Source organism: Hemicordylus capensis, chromosome 3 (assembly GCF_027244095.1).
Source record: "Hemicordylus capensis ecotype Gifberg chromosome 3, rHemCap1.1.pri, whole genome shotgun sequence".
Lineage (NCBI taxonomy): Eukaryota > Metazoa > Chordata > Lepidosauria > Squamata > Cordylidae > Hemicordylus > Hemicordylus capensis.
Window position 1 is genome coordinate 246,952,255 of NC_069659.1, and position 22,600 is coordinate 246,974,854.

Sequence of the window (22,600 nt, forward strand, 5' to 3'; positions counted from 1 at the left end):
GGGGATCACCAAAAATCACATTTCCCCTCTTGTGACAGAAAACACCCTTGCACTGGTGCAGTAACATCTGAATGTCAGCCGCTGTTCTTGAACTAATTTATCCTAAGATCAGTTAATGCAATCATTTCTGGCAGAAGAATCACCACATGGTGTTCTCTGTCATCGCCCTAAGGTAAAACTTTCCTGTGAATAAGCTTTCCTATTAGGAGGTTTGTATTTCATCTGATCACTGAGCAGTGACAGAGCCAGTCCGCCAGTGGCCCGTGTCCAGCCGCAGCAGTGGCCCCACTCACCCCACCCTCCGCATCTGATGTCAGGCGCGGGGGCTAGCCACGCCCCATGTCAGATGTGGGGGGCGTGGTCTGGCTCCCGAATGGAGCCGCGCTGCTCTGTTCGGGAGTTAGGGCCAGGCTGGTGCTACATTCGCAGCACAGCCAGGAGTGGCTCTTCCCTGCCTTAAAGGCAGGGGAGAGCCGCTTCTGGCTGCACTACGAATGCAACATTGGCTGTCCAACTCCCGAACAGAGCCGTGTGGCTCCGTTCGGGAGTTAGAGCCAGGCTGGCGCTGCATTCACAACGTGGCCAGGAGTGGCTCTTAAAGGCAGAGGAGAGCCGCTCCTGGCCATGCCGCAGCAGGGCCGCGTAGCCCCGCTCAGGAGCTAAACCAGCACCCTCCACATCTCACGTCAGACATGGTCTCGGGTTGCGCTCATGGCCCCTGATTGGCGGCGGCCTGGGTTCTTTGAACCCGTTCGCCCAATGGTGGCTCCGCCCCGGTCACTGAGAGTTATGAAAAGCAAACCTTGTATAAAACCATGGTTAAAAATAAATCTGATCACATATTCAACAAAAGGGTTACACAACTGAGAATGATAGCAAAAAGTCACAATGTAAGCCTTTTTTCTACTATAATGGCCACATGAACCTCTACTACAACGGTCATATAAACTCATCTTTAGGTGTTTATATATTATATTAACAGCAGAGGTGATTACAAACACCATCAGGGGCAGTCTACACAACTTGTGGCCCACCAAGGCAAAAACAGCTGCACAACCCATCCTGTGTTTGAAGTCTCAGGGAGGCAGGAAAAACATAAGGTTTATCAAACCACTGAACTCCACCATACATAGCCGTGTTTGACTTGGTGTGCTAAAACTTGTTTAGAACTGCACCAGAACAACCTTCGTAGCATTAATATGTACATTTGTGACAATTAATGGAAATATTTATGAACCCAATATCTTCTAGACCTTCTAGATCAGAGGTGTTCATGGTTATGAGCAGTTGGTGGATAGCCATAATTAGTTATTGCACATTTGTATATTATGTGGAATTGCCCAAATGCTATCCAGCTGTGAACAGAAGTGTAATGTTATATTAGGCTGGTTCACACTCTTCTAATTAGAGTAAGATAAATATCCTATCCAAGTTCAGGAGCTATGCATGCTCCTGTTTTCAGATCGTCTGTGAGAAAAAAGCAAGGTAGGAGGGGAGGAAGTGATTGTCTGCTGAGCAGCAGCGGGTTTCAGAGGGTTCTGTCCTACCCAACAGCTGTACCCAGTCTTTAGCAAGGTAGGATGAAAAGCCTTCCAACTCTGCTGCTTCTGATTAGCAGACAATCACTTCCGCCCCCCCCCCTTTTTTTTTTTACTCACAGACAATTGGAGCACCCATAGCTCCCGAACTTGGGTAGGACATTTCTCCTATCCTAATTAGAATGGTGAGAACAGTCCTATTGTGAATGTTTTAAACTGGTTTGAGTGTTTTTCAAATTGCAAAGTTGGAGCTAAAACTGTCTAGAATGGAAGGAAAAAAGTAGATGAGCTACTAATAGACCTTGTAAATGTCACATTAAAATATGGAATATGATGCTTGCGAGGGGGGAAGTGTTTAAAATTGACTGGATGTCTGTCTACTACAATACAATTAATGTACATTCGGAGCTGGATATTCCCCTTCAAATGTACAAATTCCTCTATAATTTTACAGTCCAAAAATGTAAAATAAAGACATTAGAAAAAACAAGTATAAAATAAGAGAACAGACTAGAGTGATAGATGTAGAACTTTGCTAAACTACATTCCAATTTCTAGTGCATAAGCAGTATGTCAACAGCACTCAGCAAAATGGCTTCTCCAACAACAGTGCATGTATGTATGTATGGATGAAGAAACTGCATGACCACCACTCACCTGGGGCTTTAGGTGCTTTGATCACTAAGCTTTCAGATCTGTTTTGGATCTTCTGCGGGGAGGTTTCGGAGGAGAAGAGTTCCAGTTTAAAACTATGATTTAGAAGCTAAACTTTCATTGATGCCAAGTGAGGCCTTTAATTCACATTGAGAGCAAGTGCATTCACAGGGGCTCTTAAGTCTATTCAGTGCACACACTGAGCCCTGGATTTTGATGCTAAAATAAAATTTTAATGTTTGCTTTACGACATTTTTTTAAAACGGTTGGATAATTAAATAAATTTGGATCTAGACCTTTTCATGGACACTCTCTCTCCAAAATCTCAAACCACTATGTGATAAATTAATTGTTGGCTTTCCGTGCACAATAATTGCTTATGGGTTCTATCAGTAGCATTCACAGTTACATAGTTTGTAGTTTGCTGTGGGAATTTGTTCAAGGCCTTGTACAAGATCATCCAGTTTATTACCTTTTTATTTGGAGAGAAAACTGGAAGCCGAAGAAGGAAAAGAACACTTTCAATGTTAGTGCATTTGTAAGATCATATGAGCTGTAATATAGCCTGCCCCCTCCTCCTCCTTACATTCACATAACCACAGCAACCAATGACAGCCAAAAGCCAGATAATCTGAACGCTCCAAATAGCAGATAGTGGCAACAAAGAAGGGCTTGCTTATAAGCTCACCAAAGGTATATGGCTGGCCACTATTGCTGGACTAGATGGATGTTTGGATTGACCCAGCATGGTTACCTTATGTTCTTACAAGATGAGAGAAAACCATAAAGTATTTTGAGTTTCATGAGGCATAATAATGACCCCAATTCATAAATTAATATGATGGAAAGTCCGAGCTCTGCCCCACTTATAGCCCTCTATGCTATCCCCAAAACTGGGGGGAAAGGAGTGGCATGCAATGCAGCATAAGGAGCTACTGCTGGGAAAATAAACTGGGGAAATCTGGTGCACTGGTACATATCTTTGAATGTACCTAAAGGGCCTCTCTGAATCACAGCCTTTGAACACTGTGCAGTAAAATTAACCATGTTGAATATTGTGCAGTATTATAATATTGACTGACATGCTGCGCACTCCCCTGTTGATGCTAAGCACATGCAGAGGCTTCTGTACAACTTCAAAGGCAGCCCCGATGCTGTAGTGATGGGGCTGCTGTGCAATTACTTTAGAATGCTTCTGGACTTCCAATGAAAAGGAGCGCTGCACTGCTTCCCAGAAGGACTTTAAGTCATTGCGTAGCAGCCCCATCATTGCACCATCAGGGCTGCCTTTGAAGTTGTACAAAAGCCCCAACATGTCCTTAGCATTAAAAGGGGACTGTGAAGCATGTTGCCAGTGTCCTCTACAAGATCACATGGTATGCATTTGGAAATTCTTTTACAGTTTTGGTATTGACCTCATAAACCATTCAGCTTGTTATCTTTAGCAATGGGTATTGTACACAGCAAAGAATATCAGAAACTTTAATATTTCCAAATGAAATCTGTACAATATTGTCCTTAAAGGATTACTACAACCTTCTTTAAATTAAAAAGCCTAGGCTTTTTGAGAATATTTGTTTCAAATGTTAATTCTACTTTTGTACAAAGGTCCTGTTTCAAACTATGAAAAACTAATAATGCAAAATAAGTTTTAAAGTTGCAAGTCCTGTGCTGCAGTTCAATGGACTTGGGCTATAACTTAACTTTAAACATGTTTTTTTCAAGAACCAGAAATTAGAATCTTCAAAAGATGATGCAAGCTATTTTGAAACCTTTGACACGACACCTTCTCTTTAAAAATAATTCACATCAATTAACCCTAGTCCCATTTTGAGCAGACTATAAGTCTAACTTTTAATTACACGGAAATCCTGAACAAATCGATGAGTTCTCTTAGTAAGGAAATCAGGATGGGCCCTTGTAATTCTATTAGATGTTTTCTTTCTCTTCGTAATATTTTCTCTAGTAGAAAAGTATCACATTTCTAGATTATAACATTTTTGGTGTGTATTAAATAAATACTCCGGCAATATCCAGACACACAAAAATATATTATTTGTAAGTTTAATATACCAATTGGAAAACCACAAGTTTTCTTTTTGTTAATTTTTATCCAATGTACATAATTATAAATGTTTGTTTTATTTTAACCTTTCTGCTTTGTTTATACTCTTTTTCTTTGGATATGTCTTCTTGAGCAGCTCACAGAAAAGGTATGCATCTCTTCTTGTGGTTTTGTTTATTTGTACCTTATCCAGTGATTTATTGAGGGCATGAAAACATGATGTATACGCCCCCATCAAGGAAGCCTTTCCCAGTCATTGTAATTGGAGGGCAGCTTCACATGTGCAAAGAGGTGGGCTTATGTAGCTGTCCCCTCCATTGAAATGAAGGTGTTGCCTACTCATGCAGGAACACTATCTACACATTGGAGTGCCCAGAAGTGCTCTTTGCCTTGTTCTGATAAAAGATATCACCTTGCTCTAAAATATGTATACAACACATAGTGCTCCTGAATTTTTAAACCTAAGTAGGTCTCGACCTGGTGAATTCCTGCATGGAAAACTGCCTGGGAACCCCATGTAAACTGTTCAGAACTTACTGAAGTTAAAAAACAGAATACAAGGGCTGACTTAGACATTGGCCAGTTCAGACATCAGGCAGAGTCTCAGGATTAAACCTTGGCTTCATGTGATGTTGTGAAGCCATAGAAACATACTCTCCCACTTCTCCTTTATATGCAAGCCTCAGAAGAAGTCTACTTCCAACTGTGGCTAGAAACAGGTCAGAATTGATTGTGGCTTTTGGGCTTATTCAACCAGAGGTCCATAAAATAAACTATGATCAGAACTAAATTTCAGGCCTTGGGTTCAAATCATGACTTATTTTAAGACTTCTGCTTAGAATAAGCCAGAATCAATCAGTTAGTCTGGACATCACAATCAATAGCTCGGTGACATCTCACATAACCGCCTTGGGGTTTTCTTTTAACGAAAGGCGGTATAGAAATGTAAAAATAAATAAAATAAATAGCCAGACAAACATATTATATGCATTAATGCAACCACATAAAACTCATCCCCAACAGCCCTTTTTTCCTGGGGGAAAAACTGTTCTTAAGACTGACTCCTGAGGACAGAGAAAACCTTAGGTTGGAGACATAGGCATTTGCAGGACGTTTTCTAGTTACAAAGTATGTAAATAGAAATCTAGTAGCATGGCAATATTGGCTCAATCCGTGGGGGGACGTCTCCTCTTCTCCTTCAGACACCCATGGTTGGAGAGACTATTTGGAGCAGAGAAGTGGCAGCCAAGAAGAAGATTGAGTACACATCTCTGCCACTTCTCTGCTTCAGGTTGCTTCTCCCCAATAAATAAGGACGCTGGTATGAATGACATGCAATTGTACGTAACATATTACTTGGCCTTCAGTGTAAAAAAATAACTTGACCAAAATAATTTTTTCTATATGCATAATAACTGTTACTCAAGGCAGTGCGTACGAGATAGTAATTGCTAACTGTATACTTCTGTTCACAGAAAGCTACAGTACCTACATATCTGCACAGTCCTGTAATACAAAGATAATTAGTACAATGTAGCAAGTATTCTGAGTAAAGCAACAAATGTTAGCCTGATTTGAAAACCAATTTCTGACCATGTAATCTAGATTAAACAACCTAGGGCTCTCAGTTTTGGACTGTATTTTTAAATCAGAGTTTGCTAAATGCCACTTTTCATCTGGCTTCATTTGTGCATGTACATTTAATATGTATAGGCTCTGAGCATTGTCCACAAAGGAGTTCTGCTTTCCTATCAGTTCATTTCAATGAACCATGCAAAAGAGCATGGTATCTTTGGTCCTCCTGTAAATTGACTACAATGCCCATCATCCCTGACTATTGGCCACTGTGGCTGGGGATTATGGCAGTTATCCAAAAACAGCTGGAGGGCTGAAGTTGTACAGCCTTACATAAGCATAAGTGATTTCTGGAACTGCTTTATGCTCAGTGAATCTCTCTCAATTTTCTCCTCTTTTCAGCCTTTGGAGCATGGCCTAGCAATCATGCCACTCACTGGAAAGGCCTATGTTCCCAGTATGAGATGCCCTTTCTCCCATACATTATGATTGGCATAGGGCTGCATTATCACGCTGCACCTTACGAATGTGTTGTAGTAGAAACAACAAAGAATGCATTAGTCATTGAGATGCTACAAGACTATTCATACTCAGCCCTTATGTCTAAGGGCTAGATCATCCTAGAGTTCATTACCTGAACATATTTTTCCGTTGTCAATATTTAGGAAGAAGAAATTGTAGACTGGTGGAGCAAGTTTTATGCATCAATAGGAGATACTGAAAAATGTGGACAATACATTCAGAAAGGATATGATACAATAAAGGTATTTTTCCCTATAGTGAATTATATTGGTTATGATATATTGTAAGGTGACACATGATTTTAAAACAGGCTTAGTTCAGTCTCCCTGTTTTTGGTCCAACTCATCATCCACCTCCCTACTTTAATTAGTAACGTCATCACCTTGAGACCTTAACACTTATTTTCTTTGCAGGAGAGTTATTACTCATGAAAAATTCCAAAGTTTCCTTGAGGGGGCAGAGGGTGGAACTGGAAACTAGTTTTCTCAGACAAAATATCTTGCACTTAAGACAGCAATATGAAAATGACAAGATGAAGTTGCCTCTTTATCTCTTATACACACACACACACACACACACACACACACACACACACACACACTTGTTATAGTATATTACTTACTGGTCAACCAAATGTCAAAGAACCCCCACAAACACAGTTTTATTTCATTATCAAATCAATAATTTTTCCCCAAACACCTTTTTAAAAAAAACACTTTTTGTTAAAAACAGTACATTTAAAAAAATCAAAGTCTGTCTCTAGTTTGTCTCTAGCACATTTCCCCCTAATTTCATTTAACTTTTGTTTTAAGATTTACAACTGTGAACTGGAGAAAGTACCTGAATTTAAGGGTCTGACAGACTTCTGCGAAACTTTCAAACTGCATCGAGGCAAATCTGAAGAAAATGATGACCCTACAGTTGTAGGAGAATTTAAGGTAAAAAAATAAGTCTGAAGGCTGCAATCCTTCGTGAACATAAACCCCTCTGAAATCAGTGGGTTTGTCTTCCCAATAAACATGCATGGAATTGTGCTGTGAATTGCAGTATTCAGCAGAGCAGTGGGCTATGTTCTCATTTTGTCCGGGTTACATTGGCTTCGTTGAATCTGTTGAGCCCTTTGTATTCATAGCAAAAACATGATCTACTGTGTTTTGTGTCCTATATTGATGGAATATAATCCACAAAAGCATTTGTACATTATTAGGGTTTACCGTGTGCAAAATTTTGGAGACAAAGATTCCATTCTACAACAGAAGGCATTTTTGCTTGCCAATTTCCCCGCCCATTCCACCATCTTTTGAAATTTGGCTCCAGACAGGAGCAAAACCACAAGAGAACAAGGGGAGGCCTGTGGAAGAAGGGCCCACCAGCTAGGTGGCAGCTTGCACTTTGCTATCCCCCTTGCAGCTTGATGAATAAGAAGAAGGCAGGGGGCCCTCTTCACTTTTTGTCCCAGGGCTCACTCCAGCCTTGCCTCAGCCCTGGTTCCAGAGAGATAGGGGTCTCTTCAGAGCAGCTTTTTTGAGGGCCTAGGGTGCTGCAGATGAGGGGTGGATCTGCAGTTCATACCCATGTGAGCTGAAGCACCTTTTGCTCTCTAAGCAGAACCATTGGATCCAAGCCAATGTCCCTGATCCAGTCAACTCAAACCTGCCAACATGTCCCTATTTTCCCATTCCAATGAATGGCAAAATATTATTTATTTATTTAGTGCATTTTTATACTGCCCCAACCCTCTCCTCGGACAGGAGAGCTGGTCTTGTGGTAGCAAGCATGACTTGTCTCCTTAGCTAAGCAGGGTCCGCCCTGGTTGTATATGAAAGGGAGACTAGAAGTGCGAGCACTGAAAGATATTCCCCTCAGGGGATGGAGCCACTCTGGGAAGAGCAGAAGGTTTCAAAGTTCCCTCCCTGGCTTCTCCAAGATAGGGCTGAGAGAGATTCCTGCCTGCAACCTTGGAGAAGCTGCTGCCAGTCTGTGAAGACAATACTGAGCTAGATAGACCAATGGTCTGTCTCAGAATATGGCAGCTTCCTATGTTTCCTATGTTTCCTAAGGTCTCAGGGCGGTATAATAGGGACATCCTGGCAGGTATGGTCAACTGTGTGTACAAACCTGTTCCTGTAATTGGCTGTAGCAATAAAGGCTGCAAGTACAAAGTGTTCCATAGGTGACAATGCAAAAGTCACTACCTGCCATGAATTCTGGCCCTTGTCTATCTGCTCTAAAATGTGGCCTAAATACATAATATACTTGGAAGTACAGTAGACATCTGGCTAAATATCTCTTGTCCCAGTATATTCCAGAGGCAGAGTAAGTGGGATAGGTCTACAGGATTTTTTTTTAATAATCATCTGATCATCTGAGTTTCTTTATTTTTTAAAAAAAACGTTATCAGGATCAAAGGAGTATAATGCAGCAGTGTTCTTCATCAAATTTAATTGTGCTACCATTCTGCATGATATTCTATCCCTAAGGCAGAAAAAGTATATAATCACCTAGTAAAAGTTGATTTTGGCCTATATATTTCTTTTCATACTATTTCACAGGGCTCCTTTAGGATATACCCATTACCAGATGACCCTACTGTACCAGCTCCTCCTCGGCAGTTCCGTGAGCTACCAGATAGTGGCTCTCAAGAGAGTATTATACGGATTTATATTGCCCGAGCCTTAGATCTCCAACCTCAGGATAACAATGGACTGGTGAGTTAACATGTTCAGAGGATAGTTTTGATTAAAGGCATAGAGGTCCAGTGGCTGGAACAGAGTTCCAATTCTGGTCTCACCAGCACTTACTAAGAAAAATAATATCAGAGATGTAGTGTGTTGGAAAAATGTAAAGAACCATTCCAGTGTATTGGTTATGGTGTTGGATTAGGCCCAGGAAGGCCTGGGTTCAATTCCTCACTCAGCCCTGAAGTCCACTGGATGACCTTGGGCCAGTCACTATCTCTCAGCCTACCCTACCTTACAAGTTTGCTGTGAGGATAGAATTGAGGGGAGAACATTTGTGCCACTCTCAGCTCCTTACATAAAAATGTAATGAAAGCATGTAATTAGATCTGCTGGAGCGGTGGAGGGTGGGGGCTCTGCTCCATGTGCTGACACCTTTGGAGGCTCAAACGTCATGCATGTGGGACAGGGTTCTCTGTGGTTGTCCTCAGACTATGGAATTCCTTCCCTGAGGGTGGGGGGCATTTCTTCACCCTCTTTACCTTCCATAGGCTACAAAAGATCTTATTCAGGTGTGAATTTGGACAATAGGAAAACTAGGCTGTCCTCTGGGAGGCCAGCGGGGGGCGGGGTGAGGGGAGCCACTGCTGCATCACTGCTGCCGTTTGTTCACAGTAAGGTCCCCTGAATCTCCTGTCTCTTCCTTTCAACCGTAGGGAATTCCCCTGCCCCTTTACAAGCAGGTTTGAATCAGTCTGGCTTGAACTGGGCCAGGCTGGTCAAAACTGCGAACCGGTTTGAACCATTCTAAACTGTTTTTCTCTATCTATCTATGAATGAAATGCTTAATAATTCTGTGATTGAGGCAGATAGAATACCAGACTTTGACCTGAGAATCTTGGTTCATATTTCAGAGCAAACCTGAACTCACCAGGTGCTTCTGGGCAAGTTACCATTACCAATGGTTAATTAAAAAAAAAAAAGGCAATGATACTAATTGCCTCACAGTGGTGGTGTTTGAATGGATGAGATAAGGACTTTCTCACCCTACATATTAACATGCATTCATGCAGTCCTGTTCCAGGACTTCACTGTGTGCAGAGAGCTTGCAAGAGCTTAAGAGTTTCTCAACACACAGAAAATGCTGTGTGCACAGATCTGCCCTCCTTAATTTGATATGAATGAAATTTGTAGGCAAAGCAGTTTCACCTGTGTGGTACAGATAGCACTTACATTTATATACCGCTCTATAGCTGGAGCTCTCTAAGCGGTTTACAATGATTTTAGCATATTGCCCCCAACACTCTGGGTACTCATTTTACCGACCTCGGAAGGATGGAAGGCTGAGTCAACCTTGAGCCCCTGGTCAGGATCGAACTTGTAACCTTCTGGTTACAGGGCGGCAGTTTTACCACTGCGCCACCAGGGGCTCATTGATGTAGAAAATGTGGTAGCCATATGTACAAAATCTGGTATACTTAATGATCATCTATGTTAACAATATTTCTTGTTTCCAAACAGTGTGATCCTTACATTAAAATCACTTTAGGCAAAAAAGTTGTTGAAGACAGAGATCATTATATTCCCAACACTCTCAATCCAATTTTTGGCAGGTAAGTAGTTTCTTTTACTTGAAACATTTACCAGTTACCAGTTAAAATAATCATAATTCCAATAGACACACAATTTTAGCATCGGCAGCAGCAGCAGCATCACCTGAAAGAAGAAATTATTGTTTGGATTTACTATCACTTGTGCAAAAGATAAAAAGTGTAGGCTGAGTGTCATGGCCTAATCTCAACCAGCCCCATGATCTTAAGCTTCACTTCTGCCACCAAGTAGCCTTTTGTATTTTTTTTTTCTGGCTGTGTCTACTGAAACAGCCTCCCAAACCCCTGTTTCTCTCAAAGATAGATATGGTGGAAAGGCTTCTAAGTATGGTGTTAGGGGTGGCGGCAGACTGAAGCTACAAATCTTTAAATTCAAAACAAGAAAAATTTACTTTAAAATAGTTCAGTTTAAAACTGTACTTCTTTTGGAAAATTTAGTACAAAGAAACAGCAACCATGTGATCATAAGGAACAAATAACATAGGAGAAAAACACATCCCATCTAACCTGCACCTAATACTGTGGCCTAGCTCAGTGTCCTTACCAAGAGTCTTCTTATAATCACTTCTGGTCAACTTCGGCAGTGAGCCTGGATTTCTCAGCCTCAGGTCTACCCTTTCTACCCAGTTCTGGTGGTTCAATTCCAGACTATTTTTTCAGCTGCTTTGAGAGTGATTCAGTTCTTCAGAGTTTCAGCTCAACTCTCCCAGTGATTTCTCAGCTCTAATTTCAGCATCTCTTCTCTCCTGGCTCTCCAAGGCTCCAGCTTCAGCTCCAACTGGAATTTTCACTAACTTCAACTTTTGGAACTTGCACTCTTTGAACTTTTTCACTTGAACTATCCCTCTGCTGCAAGCAAGCTTCCTTTTATTATCTTTCCCCACTCCAATTTTTCTAAACAACCCAATGAACACAACTCAAGTTTCCTCCATTATTTTAAAACATCTCAAATCAAACCCTCTTTCTCCTCCAAAATTTAACCAGTACAACTCTTCTCCCTCCCAAACCAAAATGTAGAACAGAAGCTGTGAACTTTTGACCCCTGCACAGCTTTCTTAACACAGAACATAGGGAGTAAGCAAATACATATTCAGTACAGAAATCTGTAACACAAAAAGAGGAGGTTCAGGTCTCATTCCTTCACACTGAGAAACAGAAGTGGAGTGATATTATTTCTGTCAAGAGAGGATTCTTCACTGAATTATAACAAAACAACATAATGACTGCAACCATCCTATTCAAAATGCTTAACTCTTCTTTTGGTACAGAGGGGGGGAAATCAGTGTTTAATTACCAGGAATTGTATAATTTTTTTAAAAAGGGATTTTAGAAGATTTTGGAAGTGGAGATTTTAATCTTTATACTAATGTAAGCAAGACATAAGTCTATCAAGAAACTCCTGTGCTCAGAATGTGATGGATGAGACAGAAGAGATATTAGAATAGCAAATACCTCTTGCAACTACTTACAGGTCTGTGAGCAGAGTTGGGTAATATTTGTTATGAGTGATGTTCATCTTTTCAATGGATCACTTTTCTCCAGAAAATTGAAATGTACTGGATATTTCTGTATTTAGAATGTACGAACTGAGTTGCTTCTTGCCTCAAGAGAAGGACCTGAAGATTTCTATCTATGACTATGATATGCTCACTCGAGATGAGAAAGTTGGTGAAACCACCATTGATCTAGAAAACAGATTTCTCTCCCGCTTTGGGTCTCACTGTGGAATACCAGAGCAGTATTGCATGTAAGTTATACTCATAAAATAATAAAAACCATGGAAGAGTTAATACATTGTTAGATCTCTCTCGCTGAAAACAATGTTACTTAGAAGCACTTAAACTGACTGGTCTGTGCCTCATATATGCTACATTATCACTGACTGCATTAGGATATGCTATGGTTTTCCTATCTAAATCCATCATATAAACAAAGCAACCCTGATTTAGAATCCTCTGTGCAAGTTAGAATTTCCATGGAATTCTTGTACAAGTGGCCCTCCCCTTGGGGCAGCTTCACTGTATGTGTAGAATTGCTTGTCCCATTGAAGTGAATGGTGAACCCTTTGTGAGCAGTTCCATATACACCATAACACTTAAGAACCATTGAAGGCTAGACTGTGGGGCGGGTGGGGGGTGAGTCTTAAGAGCTCTCTTGAAGGCTGTTAGTGTTGTTAAGCCTCAAATGACTTTAAAACTGCATACAATTTTCTCAGTTGATTCAGCTAGGGGCTGTAATTGTGCACATGGATTCCAAGAACCCGTGCTCAGCAGCCGCTGGGGCTGCTGGGCTTGCCGCAACGGGCACCCAGCAATGTCCTCATGCCTCTTCTTCCCACCGTGTGTGGGATGCCCCTTTTCGCTCCACCATGTGTGGCGGAGCAGCCTGGGGGTGATAGGCTGCCCTGCCCCACTGGTCTCTCCCCACAGCATGTGGGGTGCCCCTTCACTCTCTGCTGCATGTGGGGGGTGCCCCTTTTCTCCCTGCCGTGTGTGTGGTGGCTGGCTGAGCAGCAGGGGTGGCATACTACCCCAGGCTGCTCCGTCAGGGCCGCCACCATGCACCAGAGGGCAGAAAAGGGGCACCGCAGGGGGGATGCCGCTGGGTTCGGGGCATGGGTGGCCTGAACATGAGCCTCTTATACCCTCCCTACACCACTGGATTCAGCTCATTTAGGAATACAATAATACACAACTAAATAATAAAGTGTGTGTCTGCCAAGAGACAGTCTATATATAATAGATTTATTTTGAAATGTACTCTATTTCCTAAAAGTTCGGGTGTCAACACCTGGAGAGATCAACTGAAACCAACACAGATCTTGCAAAATCTAGCCAGGGTTAAAGGTTACCCACCTCCAGTCCTCTCTGAAAATGGAAGGAGGATTCATTATGGAACAAGGGACTACACTTTGGATGAATTTGGTGAGTTTACTCCTGCATACTAAATTTCATTAATTGTCAAATCAAGATTTGGAGAATTAGGAATGAGCAGCAGTGAATCTCAGGCTCACACACTCCCTCCTCTCCTTCCCCTGACCTGTGCATGAGGGGAGAGATTAGAAGCTTCCATTGTGTCTGAATGCAACAAACTATAATTTGTCCAAAACCAGAATTCCAAACCATGATTTGGACCTGGTTTGGGGGCAAAATGTGATTTGAGCAAAACATAGTTTGCTGTCTTGAGACACGGTTGCAAACTGTTGTTTGTCACTAACTAGAAGTGGAACCTTCTAATTTCCTTCCCTCATGTATGCTCCTTCCTTTCTTTCCCCATGCACAAGTCTGAGGATCACTGGAGGTTCATCTGAATATGGTCACCGTATTTTTCGTTGAGTATTTATTACTATAGAATTTTAAATATGCACTGGCTGTGGTATAGATCAGGGATTCCCAACCTTGGGCCCTCAGATGTTGGACTACAATTCCCACCACAATTTTGGGGATGATGGGAGTTGTAGTCCAACAACATCTGAGGGCCCAAGGTTGGGAACCCCTGGTACAGAAGATCAGATCAGTATGCACAACTGGGGATTCCCTGTTTTAAGCTGTAGAAGAGTGAAAGAGACCAGTGCAGAATGGAATTTTGCCTCTCCATTGCTAGAAACCCCATGTGCTCACTGGCTGTCAAGTCTGAAAGAAATTTATTTAGTTCAAGTAAATTTTAACGCAAATGTGCAAACGGGGATGCATTATTTTCATTTCTTAGCTGTGAATTCCTACTTTCTCACTTTGTCCCTCTCTTTCCTTTAGAGGCCAACAAAAAATTGCATGACCATCTTGGGCGGAGTGAAGAACGACTTGCCCTTCACATTCTCAGGACTCAGGGCTTGGTGCCTGAACATGTAGAAACAAGAACATTGTACAGCACCTTCCAGCCAAACATCCCACAAGTACTTTTCTCTCTCTTCATTTGTGAGATATAAATTTCTGGGACTTGGCAGGGAAAGTATAGAAAATACCTTATTTTCATACCTCTCCTTTGTACAATATGTAATATTATGTAAATGAGATCACACCATGTACTGACTAGACATTGAGGCTATTCACACGAGTGTGCAAAACTGGACTAAGGGAGCCCAGCCTGGTGTTGCACACTCGCGTGAACCACCAGGATCAGGATCGATCAGGGTGGCTACACGGCAGCAAACCCACCTGTTGAGCCACCCAGTTAAATGAGCACTCCCTTAACCTCATTTTTTGAATCGTGTGTCGGCCACGGCTGCTTGCAGCTGTGGCTGGCACACTCTGGCGGGAGGGAGGGATCCCAGTAATGCACCACACACTCACGTGGTGCATTATTGGGGGCAGGGCAACGCACAACAGCATACCCCAGCACCCTGACCCCAGGAGCCACTGCTCGTCTGGGCGGGCGGTCTGCCCGCCCAGGGACTATAAGCTGATCATCTGTGGGGAAGGTGCGTTTAACCCTGCTTCCCTGCAGACCACCCAGGTCTTCAGGTCGTGAGAAGAGCTCTATTGTTTAACTAAAGACAAGGAGGAACTGCTTCAGAGCTTTAAGCAGAACTGTCCCATTGAAATAAAATGAAATTAGAAATCCTTGATTTTGACTGGGTTGTGGACTATCTAGATGACCTATCATGACCTGGTTCTGTACACCCATTTACTATTCTGCTGCTATTAAACTAAAAAAAAAAAGCAGCCAACCTGCATGTTTAACATAATGTGTACTTTGGCTCTAATTTAGTTGCCCTTCTAAAACAGAGTACCCAAGAATATATAGTTTTATTTAGCACTGCTTTAAAGAGTAATCTCATTTTCTGAGGCTGAACTGTGAGAGGGATAAATTAAAGTTAAAGCGGACTTTTAGAAGAAGAATTGAAATTAGAAGGCTTTCTGTCAAGGCTCCTTTGCAAGAAAGACAGGGCAGAAATATAACATAGATTTAAAAATTAAGTAATACACTTAAATAGTAACTGGTTCAGAGTAAAGCAATTAGTGCCCAGAACACGAGGTTTATTGAGCTCCTTGTGGGCCCACAGCTGGCAGTCTGTGTATGACTTGTTGAACCAGAAGTTTGGCAGGTTTATCTTATGGTATCTCATCTTCTGAAAATTACTAAGAGTATAGAGAAAGTTTGAACAAGCTTAATCTGCATAGAAATCAGTCAGTCGAACATAAGTACACAATTGATAGGACACAAGCTGACATGCTCCATGTTTGCAATCCTAACCCAACGCATGTCTGCAAATCAGAGATTTACCTGTGTACAAGACTCTATGCAAAATGCAGTCAGTTACCTTGATTCATCAAGGGAGACTGCATGGGCACAGATGTACATTGTGATGCCAGTCTAATTCCAGTGAACTAGATGGATGTTTCTGATGTGGATATGCAGCGCATCCCCTTAAGGCCACTAGTTGTGTGCAACAATGTAGATCTACACCTGGCTTAGGGGCTTTTCACCTTGATAATGTTTCATTATTTTTGCGGGCCTGGTCTTGTTCACGTGCAAGTTAAGCAGGTGTTTGTCACTCATTATGAGCAGCAGAATGAGAAGCCTGCTGCTGGGATAACTACAGCCATCAGTTCTAGATAGTCTGGTAAAAGTCTGTAATTGCAAAAAACTCCCCTTGTGTGCTCTTACCCACATTTACGGAGCAAGATTGAAAGAGATACTTTAGGCATGCCAAGGGTTTGGACATGCTACATGGAATTTCTGGCTTCTTTCCTTTGCAACTCCAGACCCTTGTTAATTTTATTACTATTTTACTTTACATCGTCTCTATTTTACTAATGTTGTGAGCAGTAGTTAATAATCATCATCATCATCATCATCATCATCATCATCACCATCTGTTTTTTGAAAATCCCCTCAGTTTGCACTGTGGTTTGCTATGCCAGGAGGCAGTGGGGGCTACTATTTGAGAAAATCAAGTCCAAAGCCCTCTTGCATATGCAGAACAAGTTTGTGTAGTTCTTTGAATGAAAGCCCTGGCATCAAAATGGAATATATTTAACACTGATTTTTTAAAAAACTTACATGGTTGTTTTATTGATGCAGGGAAGGCTTCAAATGTGGGTGGATGTGTTCCCCAAAAGCTTGGGCCCACCTGGTCCTCCTTTCAACATCACTCCACGCAAGGCTAAGAAGTAAGTAGAACAGGATGAAAGTGGATAGCATGCTTTTCCTGGAACCACCATTAGGTTCCTTTCACACTGTCCCATTTATCCAGAATTGCCATCCTTTGTTCATTCATTTTATATAGATAATCCGGACAATTTGTTGCCAGATAGCTACATTCTAGTACCTAACATCCGGACTAACTAAGCGCACACATAAAGTGGAACTACAGGGACACAAGTGTGGCCTGCATGCAACTCCCCCAGTCTCTCTATGTGTGTGCACTGTTGTGTGAGCAGACAAAATGGCCCCACTCTGCCTGTGCTCCAGAAGAGAAGAAACACAGCACTGACCCTCAGTGATATATTTCCTCTCTTCCATTCCAGAGTGCTTCGGGAGTGTGGGCAGAACTGGGACATTTTGCCCACTTGTGCAATAGCGTGTACATAGAGGGACTAGGGGTGTTGTTTCTGGGGCCCCGCTCTTCCTTTTTATGGAACTGTGGGGGCTCACACTTCATTAGTCGAGATGTCAGCCAGTGTTTCCTGTTTTGTCCTGTGTTTTTTCAGCTCTTATTCATGGCTAAATGCTTGCAATAAAATGCCATTGCAGCACCAGCTTGTCCAGTGAGGACAGACAAAAGCACAGGGCTCTTGTACCTTTAATTTAAAGTTTCTTGTTTGCAAACTGTGTCCATTTTAGATCTTCCTGTTGTCTGTAGTTGACGAGTTAGTGATGAACAGTCTCTCAATAGCTGAATAGCATTACATAATTGCCCCAATCTCTGTTTCTATTCCCATATGAGACAGAGGCCTTAATTACTTATTTCCTTGGATCACTGTTTTTTCCTTTGCATTATTTAGTGCAAAATAGTGCTATTTTGTTATTTTAAAATGTAAAGAAAAAATCCAAGGAATTTGGCAATTAATCCCTCTGCAAGAACAGAACTTGACATTGGAACAATTACAGGGCTGTTCATCACTTATTTCCCCAGTCCTAATCAACAAGAAGCAATAAAACAGGCAGGTCCTGCAAGTAGGAAACTTTTAATTAATATAGGAGAGGACTTTTGCTGATTGGGACTTACTTGTTAGTAAACATTATAAAAAGCTTTTGTCTATGGGGAACAATATTGGCCTTAAGTGTTGTGTGGAACCTCTGTTTTAATTCTGCTTCTAGTTAATGACAGGAAAACAATGCCTCAGCAGGTCTCTAGTGTGGAAGCAGCCATAATTTTTCAGGTCTTCTATGCTCAGCGATGCATGTGGGTGAAATGTTTTCACTGAGCTCCATAGTGTTTTGCCAGTACTCTGAACCAGTCCTTTCCCTACCCAATTGTACCTATTGAGTACGTGGCATTATTCATATTTTGCTGGATAAAAAACCTGGGAGCTCAAGCTCTAACTTTTTCATTCTTTCCATAACCTGTATTACAGATATGAACTGAGGGTGGTTATCTGGAACACAAAGGATGTCATATTAGATGAAAAAAGCATCACAGGGGAAGAAATGAGTGACATCTATGTGAAGGGGTAAGGCTTTCCTATCCCAGACCTTGTTAAAGATGAACTCAACTATAAGATTAAAGTTGTAAATGATTCTTGTTAAGACTTACAAAGAGTGAATCCATACACAGACTGCTTTGAAATTCATTGCCCACAGCACATTGAATTGCAATGATAGGTGTGGTGAGGTAACTGGAAACTGCTGAAGCATCACTACCACACCACAATGCGTTATGTATTTATTTATTTATTATTTATTTATTAAAATTTTCTTATATACCACCTCTTCCAAAGACTTTAGATGGTGAACAACAATATCAATAATAAAATAAAATAAAATAAAAATAAATTTAAAAAGTAAAAATTAAAGGGCAAATGTCTGACAAAACAGGTAGGTCTTAAGAAGGGCCTTAAAAGCATCCAGGGAGGGGGCTGAATGAATCTGGGGGGGAAGAGTGTTCCAAAGAAGAGGGGTGGCCACAGAGAAAGCCCTCCTACAGGCCAGCTGAGAAGAGCTCACAGGACGGAATACAACCAGCTGAGAGAGGCAATCCCAGAGATATACAATGGCTTTACTGGTTGCCATTGATAAATGTCCAATATCATTTTTTCCTGAAACGAAGCTAGAATTTGTATTCTATTATTTATGATATGTGAATTAAATGGATGTGCTTCAATATGGCTTGGCCAAATGATTTGTAGAAATAGCTATAATATGATAGAGATCGCTGTAGCATGAGACAAAGTGAGGCAATCATTTCTTCAAGTATGAGATTCTGTGCTCCACTAAGGGCAGGAGAATAGGCAACGGACAGATCTGGCTCAGGGTTACAGTCCATCACATAAGTTGCCCCATGCAAGCAGGGATATTTGTAGCTAATGTGAGCCCAGGGTAAAAATGGTTTCTGGGGCACTCCATGATACATCAATATTGTTCAGGCCCTGCCAGAACTAGAAAAGTCTGTAGCTACTGTGCTATAGTGTGGGGCTCTGTATGGTATTATGGACTGTGTCCCAGGGTGACACAGGAAGCTTTATGGAGACATTGCGACAGGCAGGGGTGGAGCCACCATTGGGCCAATGGTTTCAAAGAACCCGGGCCACGCCCAATCAGGGGCCGCACCTCATGGCCCCGACACACACCCAGTGTCTGATGTCAGACGTGGGGGAGCTAGTTTAGCTCCCGAGCAGGGGCCACGCAGCCCCTTCGGGAGCTAAACTAAGGTTGGTGCTGCATTCGCAGCACAGCCAGGAGCAGCTCTTCCATGCAGGGAAGAGCTGCTCCTGGCTGTGCTGCGAACGCAGTGCCAGCCTAAGTAGCTCCTGGAGGGGCCATGCGGCCCCTTCGGGAGTTAAAAGGCTGGCGCTGTGAAAGCAGTGCCAGCCTTAGTTTAACTCCCAAAGGGGCTGTGCGGCCCCTTCAGGAGTTGAACTCCAACTCCCGAACGAAGCCTCAAGGCTCCGTTCGGGAGCCAGACCATGCCTCCCACGACTGTTGTCAGATGTGGGGGCGTGGCTAGCCCCGTGTCTGACGTCAGACGCGGGGGGTGGGGTCAGTGGGGCCACCACTGTGGCTGCTCACAGGCTGCCGGTGGTCCCGCTCCGCTCCGCACCTGGGGACAGGCTTCAAGCCTTATATCTAACTGGCAGATAAATCACATCCCACTGAAATTAGCCGGACTTATCCGAATGAAATCAAGTTGTGCCCAAGTCTGTGCATCAATTCTAGTGCTTTGCAAAATAATAAATGCTTGCCTGTGCCCAGATTAGTGTTGTGGTTGTGCAAGGACATTGCTCAAATAAAGGAATATCCGTTTATTATCTATATCTAGGACTAGTTATATTATCTAGATTATCTAATATAATATAGATAGTGAAGATAATGATACATTGCACAATACGTTGCACAACCTCGTATTTGTCCTGGAGAGAGTCTACCACTAGCAGTTGCACAACTTCACAGAGCACCACAACTTCACAGAGCTCCACAAGTTTCTTAACTGTGTGCAACTTCTCTTGTTGTGCCAACCTGCCAATGCAACACTCGTCTGGATGTCAGCCACTACTCTTCCAACTTGGCAACTGCAGTATGCATTATAAACAGTTATTATAATAGCTGCATTATAAACAGTTATCAAACCCATTGGCTGTGCAAGCCAAACATGCTTGTTTCTGATTTTCAGATGGATGCCTGGCCATGAAGACAATAAGCAGAAAACAGATGTGCATTACAGGTCCCTGGATGGGGACGGGAATTTCAATTGGAGATTTATTTTTCCTTTTGAGTATTTTCCAGCTGAGCAGCTCTGTACAGTTTCCAAAAAGGTGACTTTCTGTAATAACTTTGGTTACTGAGGGCCAAATTATATGTGGCATTAAGGTGTTTGCAGGTCTTCTTCAAGGGTGGTTTTCCCCCACCCCACCCCCTTCACTTACTCATGTAGCTATGGGAGCTGCAATATGCCTTGGAAGATCTCTGTAGGCTGAAAGGAGACCAAAAAAAGGCCTCTTTCCTTTCCAGTAGTTTTTCTCCTTAGATCATAATGGTCAACATTGCACGCAGCATGTCCATTAGACACGATGGAAGTATCACTGTACAACTGCCCAATAGCTGTTTTAAGTTATTTCACAGTAAATAGGCCCGGCAAGTCCCTCACGCCAACATTTTACTGCGCAGAATGTCAGCCAATATGTTGGGAGACTGTTCCTCGCGTCTACTTTGTAATGACTAGGAGAGCTGGGCTTTTGGTAGCAAGCATGACATGTCCTCTTAGCTTAGTAGGGTCTGCCCTGGTTGCATTTGAATGAGAGAATATGTGAGCACTGTAAGATATTCCCCTTAGGGGATGGAGCTGCTCTGGGAAGAGCAGAAGGTTCCAAGTTCCCACCCTCCCTGGCATCTCCAAGACAGGGCTGAGAGAGATTCCTGCTTGCAGCCTTGGAGAAGACCCTGCCAGTCTGTGTAGACAGTACTGAGCTAGATGGACCAATGGTCTGACTCTGTATATGGCAGCTTCCTATGTTCCTAGTTTGGCCCTTAGGCAGGTCAGATGGTATCCATGGATATAGAACAAAGTCAGTGTCTAACATTATCAACTTTATGCTTCCAAACAGAAAAACTTCTTTGATACTGCAGGAATATATCCCACCTTGCCAACTTGTAGATTTTCTCTCTGAATGTTTGAAGGCTAATGTTGTATCACATCTTTTGCTGTGTACACACCTAATATTTTGTTTAATTAATTAATTAATTAATTAATTTTTAATTTCTCAATCAAATTTGTATACTGCCCCAAACTTCCATCTCTGGGCGGTTTACAACTACCTTTGCCTTTCTATTGAGTATGGAAAGTTCTAATTACTTTTGTTGATCCAGTAAATGATAGTATCATTGCTAGTTTATGTTTTCTATTTTGTTAGAAGAATCACAATTTGCTTAGTATTTAAATGTTATATAATTGAAGTCTATTTATTAGGATTTTTTATCGCAGCTATTTTCAGCAGTTTGAGGGCAGAGAGCAAGCTATGTCTCTACTCAGAGTGCAATAAAACCTTGCACTAGCTCAGACAGACAAACGTGCCTGTTAATGCACATGTTACATTCAAATGCAGAGGGCCCAATCCTGTTGTTCTCTTACAAGCTCTCTTTGGTGTATGTAGCCATCATGCAAGCACTGGTCTCCACTCACGAAAAGACTGCTGTGGAGGAGGAGGTGGAGGTGGTGATAGAAAAATCCCATGTGCAAAGCATATGTGCAGGAAGGGATAGGGAGGCTGTGGCAGACCACTCAACCATAATTCAGTATTAGAGTTTCTTTTTACTGATTCTGTTGCTCTTCTTAGGAACACTTCTGGAGTCTTGACAACACTGAATTCAGAGTTCCACCCAAACTGCTTATTCAGATATGGGACAATGATAAGTTTTCCTTGGATGACTATCTGGGTATGTCTATAGAAACAACAGGGACTTAATGGGAGTCTTTCCAAAGGGAGAGATTTGTGCCAAGCTGCCAATGAAGCAACAGAAGACATAATGTTTTTCCTCCTCTTTTTCTTTAGGTTTTGTTGAACTTGATTTGCACAACGCAATTATGCCAGCGAAGACGCCGGAGAAATGCACATTAGACATGATTCCAGAACACAAGCCAACTAATTCTGCCAAGACCACTAAGATTGCTTCACTCTTTGAGCAGAAATCCATGAGGGGCTGGTGGCCATGCTATGTAGAAAAAGATGGCTCCCGTGTTTTGGCTGTATGATTCAATTCATATGTTTAAATAGTTTGTTCATTGTTGGGATTTCTTTTGGCCTCTGAACCTTAGCTCTTCCCCCTCTCCCCCTCTGGTTGCTTTCTCCTCTATATGTTCCA

General features: G+C 42.1%; 1 protein-coding gene across 5 annotated transcripts in view; it reads left to right on the forward strand.

Moving 5' to 3' along the window:
- Positions 1-22,600, forward strand: part of MYOF (myoferlin) — a 137,583-nt gene that overhangs the window by 107,958 nt on the left and 7,025 nt on the right. For all 5 annotated transcript variants that reach the window (XM_053310744.1, XM_053310745.1, XM_053310746.1 and 2 more), the window contains 13 exons: positions 4,394-4,405; positions 6,498-6,596; positions 7,167-7,292; positions 8,907-9,062; positions 10,554-10,645; positions 12,219-12,389; positions 13,418-13,566; positions 14,395-14,534; positions 16,667-16,755; positions 18,163-18,258; positions 20,415-20,556; positions 22,075-22,174; positions 22,291-22,484. In XM_053310744.1, coding sequence (XP_053166719.1) covers positions 4,394-4,405; positions 6,498-6,596; positions 7,167-7,292; positions 8,907-9,062; positions 10,554-10,645; positions 12,219-12,389; positions 13,418-13,566; positions 14,395-14,534; positions 16,667-16,755; positions 18,163-18,258; positions 20,415-20,556; positions 22,075-22,174; positions 22,291-22,484 — 1,566 coding nt within the window. The remainder of the gene's footprint in view (positions 1-4,393; positions 4,406-6,497; positions 6,597-7,166; positions 7,293-8,906; positions 9,063-10,553; positions 10,646-12,218; positions 12,390-13,417; positions 13,567-14,394; positions 14,535-16,666; positions 16,756-18,162; positions 18,259-20,414; positions 20,557-22,074; positions 22,175-22,290; positions 22,485-22,600) is intronic.